This window comes from Triticum aestivum, chromosome 7D (genome assembly GCF_018294505.1).
Source record: "Triticum aestivum cultivar Chinese Spring chromosome 7D, IWGSC CS RefSeq v2.1, whole genome shotgun sequence".
NCBI classification, from domain to species: domain Eukaryota; kingdom Viridiplantae; phylum Streptophyta; class Magnoliopsida; order Poales; family Poaceae; genus Triticum; species Triticum aestivum.
Genome location: NC_057814.1, coordinates 440,772,418 through 440,788,963, shown reverse-complemented (window position 1 = coordinate 440,788,963; position 16,546 = coordinate 440,772,418). Strand labels below are relative to the sequence as shown.

Sequence of the window (16,546 nt, the reverse complement as noted above, 5' to 3'; positions counted from 1 at the left end):
TCGTATGCCTCGCGAGGCTTGGCCCCTCGCGAGGGTCTTGAGTGTTTGCTGGTGAAGATGGGCCGTACAGGGCCACTAGTGGAGCCACGATGTATGCCGCAGGCAGGCAAGTCTGGGGACCCCCATTCCCAGAACGCCGACAGTAGCCCCTGGGCCCAAGGTGCGCTCAAACTTGGCTTCGAGGCGAAGCCAAGGGGCAAGTGCGGAGCGCCAAGGGCCCCAACCGCCTGCGGCCTTGCTTAACACGTGGCGACTGACGGGACGTGGGCGTCTCTGCTTTCCCACGCCGCCTCGGCAACTGCACGACTAACAAAAGGTTGGCGCGGGCCGCGCTGCCTTCATTGCTTCCCTTTGTCTTGCTCCAGATCCCCTGTCTTGCTCTTCGTTCCCAAGAAGTCCAGATCCGCCCAAATCCTCCTCTAAGACTGCCGCCAATGGCGCCCAACAAAGCTTGGGCCGCCCCTCCGCCATCCTGGTACGAGCCTGCGCTGAATGCGCCAAGCGTCTCGGAGAAGAACCTCGCCTCCATGCTCCTGATGACGGCGGAGGGCGATGGAAGAGGAAGACTGCACTCCGGGCCGGCTCCGCCGAGCCAGAGGCCTCGAGCAGCACCTTCTATCCCTTCTTCATGAGCAGCATCGTGGCGGGGTTGGTTCCTCCCTTCTCCGACTTCTTCTATTCCGTCCTTAGCCATTACAAGCTTCACGCCCTCCTCTTCATCCCAACTCCATCCTCCTTCTGTCGATCTTCACCTTCTATTGCGAGGTGTACGTTGGGGTGATGTCGTCCATAGCTCTGCTGCGCCACTTCTTCTATCTCCGGGTCAAGGACGGCCCCTGCTCGGGGTGCGTCAACTTCGTCGCGGCCAACAAGACCAATGCAATCTTGAAGGCTGGGAAGAAGGCTGAGGGCTTCAGGGGCAAGTGGGTCCTGATGGATGCCAAGTGCTCCCATCCTCGGCTGGTGCTGCCGACGGAGATGCCCGCGTCTCATGACGGGTGGCTCCGCGTGAAGCTCACCGACCCTCGGGCGGAGTTGGTGCTAGAGAGGATGACCGCCGACCTGAAGCCTGATGATCCAAGGCCGGCGAAGCTGACGGGGGCCATGATCGTCAAGGATTTCATGGCATAGCGTGTGGCTCCCCTCCAGGCGCGCGCGCCCCTTGTGGAAGCTCGAGGATGAAGGGGACGACCTCCGCCTGCGTCCGGAGCCCCTGTCTGACGAGGAGCTGGGCACGGCCCTCCGCTCCTTGGTTGGGACGACCAAGGGTACCCGCCGGACAGCTTCGTTCCCTTGTACCGCCGCCCGGACGGGGCGAAGATCGCCGTTGCCATGCGTGTCTTCGATGGGCGTGGTCTTGTGCCGCCGGCGCCCTCTGAGGCCCCGGTGGTGACGGTTCCGGTGGTGGTGTCCTCCGACGATTCCGGCGAGGCGGAGGAGCAGGACTCGGCGGCCACCCCGGAGGGGTCTGGGGAGACCTCCCCTCCGGGCAAGGCCGACCTCCTCCGCGCCTTGCCTGACGACGACGCTGCCGGCGACCACCCAGTGAGGGAAGTCCTGCCCCCTGCTGGGGTCACTAGGAGGTCCAGGGTCTCCCTGTAACACCCCCGGTGTCATGGTACAGTAAACTCCTATTAATGGTGCCACACCATCATAATTTATTTTTGCTAATCATCACTTTGTTCCAAACCGACATCAAATCCAAATTTCATTTGAAATACAAGTCAAATTATTATTTCTTCAACCGGTGAGACAAAAATGTTCACTGGTTTGCAAGAATTCACTAACTAGTTTTCTTGAATATACCAACATTATTTGAATTATTAAAATGCCCTTGACCTATTTTAAACTGGTCCAAACAACCCCTTTATCTCATTTAAATTCCACCATAAATTCTAGGGGAAACAAATTGCCCCCAAACTTTTTGTGGCAGTGCAAGTTATTGCAATATATTTAAATAGCCAAGTTCCATAATTTTGCAAAGCCATTTGGTGGCTTATGTAAACGCTAATAGCGTCTATTAAAAGAAAACAGAAAAGAATGTAAAAGGAAAAGAAGGAAGCTTTTAAAAAGAAATAGGCCCATGTGGGACTGGGAGGCCCAACCCACCACACCTCCTCTCCCTCCTCACGCTACAGGAGACAGGGAGAGGGTGTGGCGGCCACCCGCGGCCGTGACCGCTCCTCGGCAACGTGCCGTCCATCCCCAGGCCCCCCTCTCGGATAAGAGCAACCCCAGCCGCCCCTCTCTCCCCTGGAAAAACCCTAGCCCCATCTTCCTTCCCCCCCGCGCCTTTGCTTCCTCCCCGCGACAAGCCGAGCCGCCGTCGCCATTGTCTTCGTCGTCTGCGTGCTTCCCGACGACCCCGAGCCCCGCTAGCTTATCCAGGAGGTCGGCGACGCTCCTCTCCTTCCACTACGGGGACGCGCTCGAGCTCGGAGCACCTACATCGAATGGATCGCGCGGCCTTCGACCTCGGGACCCGACTTCGTTCGTCGTCCGCCGTCGATTCCCGCCACTCCGGTCCACCTCCGACCTCCCCGACCTCGCCATCGAGCTCGCTGTGAGCTTCTCCTCCATCTCCCCTGTTTTTCCCCTTCGATCCGACGCCGTAGACTGCTCATTCCGTCGTGCCCGAAGCTCCATGCCCGCAGCCATGCTCGTCCGCCCGTGGTCGCACGCTTGGCCGTGTCCGGTCGCGCGTGCGTGCACCCGCCGCGCCCTGGCCATGCCCCGCACTCGCCTGCTGCCTTGGCCGCCCGTGCCCCGTGCACCGCGCGCGTCCGCGGCCGTTCGCTGCCGCGCTCCCCTGCTGCGCCCGCCTGCTGCTGCTGATCTACTGCTGGCTGTGCTGCTCATGCTTAACTGCTGCTTGCTACCCCGGTGTCGTTTGCTGCCGCTGCTTTATGCCTCCAACGTCGTCCCGCTGCTGATGCACGATGATGCTGCTGCTCCTAAACGGCTGCTGCTGTTGCAGCTGGCCATGGCCATATCCAAGGCCGTGAGGTGTGTGTGTGTGCTATGTGTGTGTTGTGTGTGTGCGCGTTGTGCGTGTGGCCGGCGGTGCCACATCCGTGTGTGGCCGGCCCTTGTTTATTTAGCACTGGTATAGATTAGGATTTACAACTAGTGCTAAGGTAGTCTAAATGGTAGATGACATGTGGACTCACTGTTAGTTTAAAGAAACGGCAAATTTTAAAAAAACGTTTAAGTCAATGGCATGTGGCCCTCTACACTGTTCATATGTTGATCAGTCTTTGACTGGGTCAGACCAGCCCCTCTGGCCCCATTGTCTTACACTATGGCTAGAATAGCCCTAAGTAACAAAAGTTTATTCTGCTTTTATATCCGTTTTAGAAATAAATCCAGTAATTAGGAAATTTAATAAATCTTTGAAAAAACATATAAAATAATCCGTAAGTCAGATGAAAATATTTTGTGCATGAAAGTTGCTCAGAACGACGAGATGAATCCGAATACATGGTCCGTTCGTCTACCACATGCCCCTAGCATAACGAACATGCAACTTTTCCCCTCTGTTTCATCTGTCCGAAAATGCCGGACTTCGGGAAAACTTTCCCGGATATTTTCCCCCTGCGCCGGTATCGCGTAGTACTACGTTAGAGCACCCCTAGCGCTGCTTATTACCTGTCATGCATCTGTTTGCTCTGTATTTACTGTTTCTTCCCCCTCTTCTCTTCGGTAGACCCCGAGACCGCTGCTGATGTCCCTGTGATTGACTACGTCACCGACGACCCTTCTTCCCTTTCAGCGGAGCTTCCAGGCAAGCCCCCCCTTTGATCATCCCGATATCGCCCATTTCATTCTCTCATGCTTGCATTAGATTTTGCTACTGTTCTTGTTTGCTCCTATTCTGATGCATAGCCTGCTTTTATAACCTACTCTTTGTACCTTACCTGCTTATCCTAAACTGCTTAGTATAGGTTGGTTAGTGATCCATCAGTGACCCCCACCTTGTCCTTGTTGCCCCTGCTTCATCATCGAAGACCCGATCAACGGGATCGAAGACCAGGCCCCGACACCGCATATCACTTTCCCCTTTTGTTGCTCGACTCTGCAGAGTTACCATCGAGTGTCGAAGGTGAAACCTATACATCACTCCTGATGAGATCTCTGTAGTGTAGCTATTCGGTCGTGGTCATCGAGGGTGATTTCCTCCTTAACCACTCCCGATACGACTCTGTCGTGCAACCCCTCAAGTGTGAACCTCGGGGGTGGTTCCTCTTACGTTCACCTTGATGATTACATCGAGTGTAATTCACCGGGGGTGATTCCTCGGGTTTTCCCCTTGATGTTTGGACACACGGATACTTGGACTTTACCACTGTTACTTGGAAAGGCGGGTTGACCCTGAGGGGTACCCACGAGTGATGTGGAGACAGGTTCACCTGGAGGGTGCCCGCGAGATAATTACGAGGCGTGGTCGGGCATTCCTAGCCCTTGCCGCAAGTCCTCGAGACGGGGCAACGGGGTCACATCTTCGTGAGTCTCTACTTGTTACTGCGTGCTCGTAATTCACTACGATTTGGATATTTGATCCGAGGGGCCTCTGGCCTGATAGCAATAACCATCACGTGGGCATAGTATGGGCGTTCTGCGTCGTATGCATCAGCCGAAGCTTAATAGACGCCAGCAACTGAGCGGCGCGCGCCGGGTTGGACTGGTAAGCACCTGCCTTTTAAAAGGAGGTAGCTAGGTCTGCTCACCGGCAGCGTACGCAACATGCAGGAGTTCCCGGGGAGATGGCCCATGACCCCTGGGGGCATAGGTTTAGTCCGGCGTGCTGACCTCTCTATTAAGCCTAGGTCGGGTTGCGGCGTATTGTTTGGCCGAGGCCGGGCATGACCCAGGAAAGTGTGTCCGGCCGGAGTTAATCGAGCGTGGTGGGTAAGTTGGTGCACCCCTGCAGGGAAGAAAACATCTATCGATAGCCTGTCCTACGGTAACGGACACTTGGTGTTGTATCCCGATCGATACAACTAGAACTGGATACCTGAGATGAGAAATGGATATGAGAAATGGAGATGAGAACTGGATAGTATGGCTCTGGGATTGCTTTCTCGCAGGGAGTCGAGAAAGGATCTCTGGCCGAGGTTGATAACACTTCTACTACCTTACTTTATGCTACTCTACTCCCTCATGTTGCTGCAAGATGGTGGTTTCCAGAAGATGCTAGTCTTCAATAGGACTAGGCCTTCTCTCTATTCTGGCATTTTTGCAGTCCAGTCCAGTCCACATATACAGCCCCTCTTTGACAATGTTGCATATGTAGTGTAGATCCTTGCTTGCGAGTACTTTGGGTGAGTACTCACGGTTGCTTTGCTCTCCCTTTTCCCCCTTTGTTCTTCTTTCCGGTTGATGCAACCAGATGTCGGAGCCCAGGAGCCATATGCCACCGCCGATGCCTACTACTACGTGGAGACCGCCGACGACCAGGAGTAGTTAGGAGGCTCCCAGGCAGGAGGCCTTGCCTTTTCGATCGATGTTGCTTTTGTGCTAGCCTTATTAAGGCTAACTTGTCTAACTTATGTATGTACTCGGATATTGTTGCTTCCGCTGACTCTTGTGTTTTCGAGCTTATGTATTCGAGCCCTCGAGGCCCCTGGCTTGTAATATAAAGCTTGTATTATTTTAAATTTGTGTCTAGAGTTGTGTTGTGATATCTTCCCATGAGTCCTTGATCTTGATCGTACACATTTGCGTGTATGATTAGTGTACGATTGAATCGAGGGCGTCACAAGTTGGTATCAGAGCCGACTGCCTGTAGGTTGCCCCCTTTCCAACTCCTTGGCCGAAGTTGAGTCTAGTCATTGAAAAACTTTTACTAACATGGTTGTGTGGCTTACGGGCCCATGTTTCCATTGGGTGATATTAGGATCTTTTACTCCTTGTCTATACTCTGGAACTCTGATCTCTCTTCCATTTGGGTTAAACGAACTTACTAACTCTAACACTAGGATCTCGTAATTACTTCCTCCCGGAGAGCCCCTTATTACTGATGATCGCCTGCTGCACCAGAAGATTCCGAAGATACTCTACGATGTTCTCTTGAGACTTTGTGCCTGTCGCTTTTGCAATTCCCTACCACCGATATATCCTTATGGATAACTACATACATTTGTCATTCATACAAGCATTCCTTGTTGCTCTTGTTATTTCAAGATGCCCTAAAATACTCTCCGTTGCCCCGAGAATCCTTTGAGCTTACTGCCTTGCAGTTCTTTACCACATGAATACCCCTACGGATAATTCCTCGCACTTATCGAGTATCCGTTCATCCCCAGTTGTTCGTATGCTTCATAAGATTCTCTGAAATACTATTCAATTTTCCGAGAATCCTCTTCAAACTATTGCTCTGCAATTACTTGCCTGCTTACATTATGGATGCTTCTCATATGTCTAGAAATATTCATTAGTATCATTTGACACCGTCATTTTGTTCCTATTGATTCAACATGTGAGCGAATGCGCGCAATCATCAGTTGATCCTTTTAAATGATCTTTCTGGCTCAGACGTCACTCCGGACATGAGCTGGTTCTCGGCAAACCAAACCTTAATTGATTGTCAATCTATATCTATTCAACTTGTCTTTTGATCAGAGTATCTGCTTCTGATCTTCTAATTTGGAAATAATAATTTCTTTGCATTAAGCATCGAATTATTCAGATGTTTCTATAATCCAATGCCTTTGCATTCTTTCCTTCTTCTGATTGTGTACTGATACTCAAATCAGATCCATTGAGGACCGTTGAATCGTTTGTTGGATTATTATCCTGCAGTTTCCTTCATATTCAAAATTTTGTGAGCTCTTCCCCTGATACATATTGCCTTTGGTAAATTGTATTCTCTGCTTTGTCAACCATGCTCTGCTTCCGAGCTTGATTTAATTATCTCTATGGTTTTTTCAAATGTTCCTAAGATGCCCTGATGGGTTGAACTAATGCTTTCCCTAATTTGTGTGAACCCGGAAATTCTATGGGTCATACTCTACTGGTGTTACACCGGATAAAAATTTCTACACTACAACTTTGTCAAAAGCGAGAAGTAAATGAGAAGTTATGCATTGAAGAAGTGGGAGTCGACCTTGAACTTTGTGTTCATGCCCATAGACACGATGTAGATCTTATCATGGAAGCTTCTCTTATAATCAAATGTTCCCTTGGTATAAGCTCATCTTGCATCTTTAATTTGATTCTTTGCAATCGTGGTTCCGACCATATTTTCTCCTTGATTCCATTTCTCGGACAAGTTAAAATACTTGTCTTCTGCAGATCATTTCATCTGTCCAACCTCTATTTTGATCTACCTCGAGTATTTCCCCCTGTTATCTCGAGAATATCACGTGACTACATAACTTCTTATGAGTTCTTCCTCAACTATTATTTCTCGCCGATTCCAATTTTCCACGGGTTTTGGGTTATTAGTCACTTGAGAACACCGATAAGTGAATCGATTCCGCACTATGATTCTAAAACTCTAAGTACTTTTCATTGCTTACGAGATTAATAATCCTTCAAGTCATTCCTAGCCTGATCAGCTATATCATTATCGTACTAAAAAATTTAACTGTGCTATCTGGTCCTTCTTCCCGGAGCACAATTTCAGACAATGAGCTAAGCTTACATCGATCTTCCTTGTCTTATCATTTTTCGCCTTGAATAGCAAGCTTCATTTCGAGTTTGTGTCGTACCCGTGGCTCAAATAACCTTACGCTTCATCATTTCTTTTGCGTGATGTCGTCATTGATCGATTACATCTTCATGAAACCTCTCGACAAATGTGTCGTGATCATCATCATCATTCCAAACTTTTCCAGGATATCAACCGAATTCATGATGAGAAATACCATCCTTGCCCCCTCGATGAATTTTTGCTGAGCCCGTGGGCCCCATCCTCATCTTTCCCTTGCTAAAATTGTATGACTTATTTTATAAGTTGTTTCCAATGGGTCCTTGTGTATCCAAAGTCTGACCTTTCTCTGATGACCATGTCAATGCTATCCTGAAGCATGTTTGTGGTACTCCGAACATCAACAAGAACATTGGAAGCGCAATGCTAAACCTTCTTGATCAATTATCCAAACACCATTTTATGGGTAAACCTCATAAATTCCTTGCCCCTTTGTCTAACTGGTTTCATACATGGAGCCTTATCATGTATATCATGCTATGCCTTTCCTTGGGAAAGATATACTCTTGATACCCAGGTATAAACACAATTTTCCTTGCCATTGGTCTGTTTAATCTGATAATCACTTTTTCCTTTCCATTGTTCTATTTGACCTTTCTGGCAATCAAACTTGTCTGAGCAGAGATAATTCCCTGCTTATGTAACACCTCGGTGTACAAGCTCTGTCAGTAAGACCTTGTTACTATTGTTGATGACATTCCGGTAACCACCGATGGACGAGAACTTTGCCTATTGGTCCACCTCGTTTCAACGAGCAGGAAAATGGTTCTCTTCGTCCCACGCCCTTGGTACCAAACTTTGTTACCAACATAACTGACAGGCTATCCTCTGACTTGCCTTGCTATCATGACCGTTCAAGATGTTAGCGCCTTCCTGCTTTTAAACCACATGGTGGTCCCATAAACCACAGTTCCGCAGGATCGAAACCCGACTCTCCTGTACACCCTCGTTTCTAAGATTATTTCTCACGCTTGGCTTCATATGAAAATCCTAAGCCGCCTTCCGAGTGGCGATCTATTTGGTATCAGACGCAATACTTATTACCATTGCTCTGAACCACTTTCACCCTCTGTTTCAGGCAATGAACGATTGCCTACCCGGTTGGAGCTTCTTATTGCACCTCCTTCCCTTGCTCTCAACGTCTTTCTTAAATTTCGACTCGAGAGGTGCCTCTATGCCACGTTCACCGAGATAGTCCCAAGGTACCTATCTTGTGTTGAGCTCCGTCCTTCCCGAGTCTTTCCTCCATACACCACCCCTTAAATCTCGGGACGAGATTTCTTGTAGTGGAGGAGATTTGTAACACCCCCAGTGTCATGGTATAGTAAACTCCTGTTAATGGTGCCACACCATCATAATTTATTTTTGCTAATCATCACTTTGTTCCAAACCGACATCAAATCCAAATTTCATTTGAAATACAAGTCAAATTATTATTTCTTCAACCGGTGAGACAAAAATGTTCGCTGGTTTGCAAGAATTCACTAACTAGTTGTCCTGAATATACCAACATTATTTGAATTATGAAAATGCCCTTGACCTATTTTAAACAGGTCCAAACAACCCCTTTTATCTCATTTAAATTCCACCATAAATTCCAGGGGAAACGAATTGCCCCCAAACTTTTCGTGGCAGTGCAAGTTATTGCAATATATTTAAATAGCCAAGTTCCATAATTTTGCAAAGCCATTTGGTGGCTTATGTAAACGCTAATAGCGTCTATTAAAAGAAAACAGAAAAGAATGTAAAAGGAAAAGAAGGAAGCTTTTAAAAAGAAACAGGCCCATGTGGGACTGGGAGGCCCAAACCACCACACCTCCTCTCCCTCCTCACGCTACAAGAGACAGGGAGAGGGCGTGGCGGCCATCCCGCGGCTGTGACCGCTCCTCGGAAACGTGCCGTCCATCCCCTGGCCCCCCCTCTTGGATAAGAGCAACCCCAGCTGCCCCTCTCTCCCCTGGAAAAACCCTAGCCCCATCTTCCTTTCCCCCCGCGCCTTTGCTTCCTCCCCACGACAAGCCGAGCCGCCGTCGCCATTGTCTTCGCCGTATGCGTGCTTCCCGACGACCCCGAGCGCCGCTAGCTTATCCAGGAGGTCGGCGACACTCCTCTCCTTCCACTACGGGGACGCGCTCGAGCTCGGAGCACCTACATCGAATGGATCGCGCCGCCTTCGACCTCGGGACTCGACTTCGTTCGTCGTCCGCCGTCGATTCCCACCACTCCGGTCCACCTCCGACCTCCCCGACCTCGCCATCGAGCTTGTTGTGAGCTTCTCCTCCATCTCCTCTGTTTTTCCCCTTCGATCCGACGCCGTAGACTGCTCGTTCCATCGTGCCCGAAGCTCCATGCCCGCATCCATGCTCGTCCGCCCGTGGTCGCACGCTTGGCCGTGTCTGGTCATGCGTGCGTGCACGCGCCGCGCCATGGCCATGCCCCGCACTCGCCTGCTGCCTTGGCCACCCGTGCCCCGTGCACCGCGCGCGTCCGCGGCCGTTCGCTGCCGCGCTCCCCTGCTGCGCCCGCCTGCTGCTGCTGATCTGCTGCTGGCTGTGCTGCTCATGCTTAACTGCTGCTTGCTACCCCGGTGTCGTTTCCTGCCGCTGCTTTATGCCTCCAACGCCGTCCCGCTGCTCATGCACGATGCTGCTACTGCTCCTAAACGGCTGCTGCTATTGCAGCTGGCCATGGACATATCCAAGGCCGTGAGGTGTGTGTGTGCGCGCGCTATGTGTGTGTTGTGTGTGTGTGCGCTGTGCGTGTGGCCGGCGGTGCCACATCCGTGTGTGGCCGACCCTTGTTTATTTAGCACTAGTATAGATTAGGATTTACAACTAGTGCTAAGCTAGTCTAAATGGTAGATGACATGTGGACTCACTGTTAGTTTAAAGAAACAGCAAATTTTTTGAAAAAATGTTTAAGTCAATGGCATGTGGCCCTCTACACTGTTCATATGTTGACCAGTCTTTGACTGGGTCAGACCAGCCCCACTGGCCCCATTGTCTTACACTGTGGCTAGAATAGCACTAAGTAACAAAAGTTTATTCTGCTTTTATATCCGTTTTAGAAATAAATCCAGTAATTAGGAAATTTAATAAATCTTTGAAAAATCATATAAAATAATCCGTAAGTCAGATGAAAATACTTTGTGCATGAAAGTTGCTCGGAACAACGAGACGAATCTGAATACAATCTCTTCGTCTACCACACGCCCCTAGCATAACGAACCTGCAACTTTTCCCCTCTGTTTCATCTGTCCGAAAATGCCGGACTTCGGGAAAACTTTCCCGGATAATTTCCCCCTGCGCCGGTATCGCGTAGTACTACATTAGAGCACCCCTAGTGCTGCTTATTGCCTGTCATGCATCTGTTTGCTCTGTATTTACTGTTTCTTCCCCCTCTTCTCCTCGGTAGACCCCGAGACCGCTGCTGATGTCCCTGTCATCGACTACGTCACCGACGACCCTTCTTCCCTTTCAGCGGAGCTTCCAGGCAAGCCCTCCCTTTGATCATCCCGATATCGCCCATTCCATTCTCTCATCCTTGCATTAGATTTTGCTACTGTTATTGTTTGCTCCTATTCTGATGCATAGCCTGCTTTTGTAACCTACTCTTTGTACCTTACCTGCTTAGTATAGGTTGGTTAGTGATCCATCAGTGACCCCCACCTTGTCCTTGTTGCCCCTGCTTGATCATAGAAGACCCGATCAACGGGATCGAAGACCAGGCCCCGACACCGCACATCACTTTCCCCTTTTGTTGCTCGACTCTGCAGAGTTACCATCGAGTGCCGAGGGTGGAACCTATACATCACTCCTGATGAGATCTCTGTAGTGTAGCTATTCGGTCGTGGTCATCGAGGGTGATTTCCTCCTTAACCACTCCCGATACGACTCTGTCGTGCAACCCCTCAAGTGTGAACCTCGGGGGTGGTTCCTCTTACGTTCACCTTGATGATTACATCGAGGGCGTCACACTCCCCCTCGGGGAAGCCGCCGTCTGGTGTCCCGCTGAAGAGCAGATCGTCACTGGTCTCTCGGGGTGACGCCCCTGCCTCACCGCCGCCCGGAGCCACCGCGGCCTCGCAGACTCCTGGGGCCGCGCGCCCGCGCCCCAGGCCGCGAGGCCCCTAAGCTCCGCACTTTTGAAGAGGCGCCGGGACTACACCGCCGTGGACCAGTGAGTATCCTGCCCTAACCTTGCCCTTGCTCATGCTTCCGCCGCGGCTTCCTGATGCTTCCTCCTTGAGCTTCTAGGCCGACGTCGTCATCGAAGAAGAAGAAAGAGGGGGCGGCCACATCCTCGGGGACCCAGCAGCCTGGCACGGCCGCGCCTCCTCCAGCACAGAAGGGCGGCGATGGCGCCCGCCCCTCTCCGGCCCGGTCTTCCTCGCGAGGCCCGGAGGAGCATCTCCAGGGGACAGCGGCCCTTAATGCTACGTCGACTCCCGAGGTGCTTGTCCCCAGCTCGCTGGCCGAGGCCCCGCACGCTCTGGAGCTCCTGGCTTCTTCTTCCCCCATAGTTAACCTGCAGGTCTTGGCGATGACGCTGCCTTCTCCTTCCACCCCACTACCAGTTCGTGATCCTTCTGCCTCGCCTGACGCCCTGGAGCACGCCCTTTCTGCGCTGACCCGGCTGCGGGGTGATCTTCAAGGCGCCGACCGTCGCCTAGTGGCCGGGCGCCTGGAGCTGATCTCTAGTTGGTTGCACTCTGATGCATCCATCCGGGAGGCGCTGAGCCAGGCCGTGGCGGCTTCCGAGAAGGACAAGCAGGCCGCTGCCCAAGCCGCGGCTGCCCGCGAGGCGGCGCTGAAGGATGCCGGGGCCGCCCAGGATCGCTGCCGATCGCTGGAGCCCGAGCTGGAGACCATGCGCAATGAGCGCGCGGCCAAGGCTCGAGACCGCAAGGCGGAGGAGGAGAAGATGAAGGCCCGAGAGGACGCCGTCAGAGGTCGTTACGCCAAGCTGGAGCAGTTGGCGAGGGCACAGGCCACAGAGCGCAGCCGGCTGGAGAAGCTGGAGCAGGAGATGAAGGCAGAGAAGGCAGAGCTGGAAGCCAAAGTGAAGATCCTGGCCGAGGACCGCGTGGCCTTCAAGTCCCTTGAGGAGAAGTCCCGCGTGGCGCTGCGGGCACTCTACGAGAAGGACTTGGAGGAGCCGCTCGCGACAGACGACGAGGGCCCCACCCAGCTGCTCCCTCGTCTTATCGTGGCGCTCGAGGGCGTCGTCGGTGGGATCGGCCCCTTGGTGGAGGGGGAAGCCCTTGCGCTCTCCTCATCTGCGCTGACGCGCATCCTCAACCACCTCCATCTTCATGATCCTGACGCCGACCTTGACGAGCTGCTCGAGCCCGTGGATGATGAGCGCTGTGCAGTTGCTGCCGAAGCCGTGAAGAGCCGGATAGAGGCCTTGCTGAAGAAGTTCCGCGCCTTCGACCTTGCGCCCTCGCCCGGTGGTGCTGCCGAACCTGCGACTCCGGCGGGCAGCATAGGTGAGGGCAACGTCGCCGTCGAAGGGGCACCCCTTGCAAGTGACGGTGGTGTCCAAGGATGACGAGATGGCTTGCTAGTGGCTACTTTTCCAGCTTTGCCTCTGCAACATGCACCATGCCTCGTGGAGGCGTTTAAACTTGTGTTTGGTATTTGAAGAACAGTATGTTTTGTAATATTTGTTTGAGATTCCACGATTTCCTTCCCGTTTGCCTGGTGTTCTACGTCAGCAGGGCCCGACCCCGTGCATACCTCAGCCGTCGTCGGGCCGTCCGAATCACCAGGACAGTCCAAGGGGTGAGGGGCTACGTGGCCAGTTAGGCACCTGAGTCACGATACTCAGGAGTCCCCCTTGACGCGCAAACGGCCTGCAGGAAGAAACCGCTAAAGTAGGTATTAGGGTTCTACGTCGGCAGGGCCCGACCTCGCGCATACCTCAGCCGCCATTGGGCCGTCCAGATCACCAGGACGGACCAAGGGGTGAGGGGCTACGTGGCCAGTTAGGCTCCCGAGTCACGATGCTCAAGAGTCCCCCTTGACGCTCAAACAGACCTTCATACCTGTCCTCACCGAGGTCCCGCTTGGGAGTGGCGCGCGACGACCAGGTCTGAGGTACCTGGCAGGGCGGTGTACGCTAGGCAGGGCCTAAGCGTAGCCCCCGTGCCCAGCCCCCTCACGCGACTCTCCCGAGGGGAGAGCGTTGCGGTGAGGCTGGACACTGAGCCGGGTGGCTCCCTGAGGTTGGTACGGTCATGGGGCCGCCCTTAGTTGTTTATCACCAGCGCGGAGCGTAGCGCTTCCGCACTTGCACGGGCATATCCGCTCCTCAACCGTGTCGACTGCCAGCGCGGAGCATGGTGCTTCCACTGGTGCGTGGGTGAGGGCTCCCTCTGAGTGGAGCCCCCGGGGCGTGTACAGCCCCGCCCTGACACGTGGCTTGCACGACAGGGCTAGACGAGGTGTGTCTGGGCACTCGTGAGCCAGCGCGGGACTCACGAGGCCCTACATCAAGGAGGGTTGCGCCTGGGCTTGGTTCTTGATAGCTTCAGTGATCCTGCGAGATGGTTAGGTAACCTGCGCCGGACGAATTTCCTGAGGCGATCCCATGAGAAGGCCAGACACCAACGACCCCAGGAGGTGACGTGAACGGGGCCGACCCGCCAGACAGAGCTCAGTCATTGGGTTTATCGACGCTGCAGGGACGGACCCGAGCACAGACGCTGTCCTGAGCCTACTCATGCGAGTAATCCTAAAGGGAAAACAATCGGCGCGCGGCTCCCATGGCAATGAGGGTGGTCGCGGGTGGGGTATTGATGTACCAGATAAGCAGGTGATAGCCATAGATAACTTATGCGAGGAGACAAGCTAGCTTAGGATAGATGTAAGAACGATACATGCCACTGGGACGGACCCGAGCGGCCTGGGGATGATGCAGCCCGAGGGGCGCCCCCAACAGAGTAAGCTAAAGATGCAAAAAGATACACGTCGCGGGGACAGGCCCGTGCGACCTGGGAATGATGCAGCCCGAGGGGCGCTCCCAGCTGAGTAAACTGGAAAATGTCACCTGGTTCCGTTGTCGAAGGGGGTTGAGGTAGCTGAAGGTGTGCGCTGGAGAGGTCGCCTCTCACGAGCCACCAGGGCCCTGAGCCCGAGGAGGCTCTGGGGGCTCGGATGGTTCCTTGAGGACCGTCGCCATCCCTGCCAAGACTACGTGATGCCTGGCCTCCTGAGCCGCCAGGATGCTTCGTAGATGACGCTGGTAGGTGACAGCCACGTTCGGCAGGCCAAACGTCATGCGAACATAGTTGTGAGGTGGACCCTCGCACCGGCCAACGCTCGAAGGCCAGAAGCGCTCCTGAGATGCGGCCCTGTTGAGCCCTGGAATGTTGACGCAGACACGCAGACCCCCGTCCTCGCCAGGATGGGGAGCTGCACTGGGTGGTGGGCGGCGGTCACCGCGTATGGTCCTTGCTTCCTGAAGCTCCTGGATCGCCTTGGTGATGAACCCCTGGGCACTTGGCGCTCCTCGCCTTGTTCCCTCTTGAGGGAAACGTGCAGCGAAGCATGCCTCCACGTGGTGCCCGAGCGCCTCCCTCGTGACATTGGCTAGGTCTGAGGCGCTCCAGAAGAGAGCCCCCGAGCCCAGCCTGAGGAGGGCGTCGGGTGCGCCTTCCTATGCGAGGGAGGGAGGCGCCCCGGCTGCGGGCGCAGATCCTGAGGTGGTGCCACTGGAGACACCTCTTCCCTGAGGAGCTGGGTGGAGTAGCTGCTTCTTCTTCTTGGGGATGGCCTCAGGAGGGTACAGGGTGCCTTCGTTGTTGGGGTCTTCGATTGCTGCGGCTTGGAAGGCGCGCTCAAGGGAGCACACCGCATCTCTTTCTTCACACGGAACCATGATGATGCCGCCACTCCCCGGCATCTTGAGGACATTGTAGCCGTGGTGGGTCACCGCCATGAACTTGGCCAACGCTGGATACCCAAGGATGGCGTTGTACGGCAGGCGGATGTGGGCGACGTTAAAGTCAATGAGCTCGGTGCGGTAGTTGTCACGCTGGCCAAAGGTGACGAGGAGGCGGACCTGCCCTATCGGGGTGGTGTAGCCGTCGGTCACTCCGGAGAAAGGCTTGGTAGGCTGTAGCTGATCGTATGGCACTTGGAGGCTGTCGAACGTCTCGACGGACAGGACATTGAGCCCTGCGCCGCCGTCGATGAGGGTCTTGGTGACTTGGATGTTGCTGTGATGGGTGAGCAAAGCATCGGGAGGGCGCCAGCAGTGGCCGCGCACTTGAGCTGGTCCGACGAGCTGAAGGTGATGGCGCACTTGGACCACCTGAGCGGGCGCGTGGGCTCGAGCCTGGGAAGGGCTGCGTTCACCTCGCGAGCAAACTGCTTGAAGATACACTGGGAAACTGGGGCCTCAGCACCGCCCAAGATGCAAGCGATAGCGCGCGGCTCCTGGAAGCCCCCAGCCCCCTCGTCCTGATGGTGGTCGTCGATCCTTCTTGGTGGTGGCGGCAACGGAGGGGGCCAGCATTGCCTTGAGGACGGTCCTCACGAGGTTGATCCCTCCAGGCGCCCTCACGAGGCTGGTCCTGCCAGTGGTCCTCACAATGTCGGTCGTGATGACCCACAAGTATAGGGGATCTATCGTAGTCCTTTCGATAAGTAAGAGTGTCGAACCCAACGAGGAGCAGAAGGAAATGATAAGCGGTTTTCAGCAAGGTATTCTCTGCAAGCACTGAAATTATAGGTAACAGATAGTTTTGTGATAAGATAAATTGTAACGGGTAGCAAGTAACAAGTGTAAATAAAGTGCAGCAAGATGGCCCAATCCTTTTTGTAGCAA

The 16,546-nt window shown here is 53.6% G+C and overlaps 1 protein-coding gene across 1 annotated transcript; it reads left to right on the top strand.

The window, feature by feature from the left end:
- The first annotated feature begins 1,837 nt into the window (after nucleotides 1-1,837).
- Nucleotides 1,838-3,784, top strand: LOC123168848 (classical arabinogalactan protein 9). Its single transcript, XM_044586709.1, has 2 exons — nucleotides 1,838-2,563; nucleotides 3,707-3,784. Exons 1-2 carry the CDS (start codon nucleotides 2,084-2,086, stop codon nucleotides 3,734-3,736), a joined length of 510 nt encoding a protein of 169 aa, XP_044442644.1. The 5' UTR covers nucleotides 1,838-2,083; the 3' UTR covers nucleotides 3,737-3,784.
- Nucleotides 3,785-16,546: the final 12,762 nt, after the last annotated feature.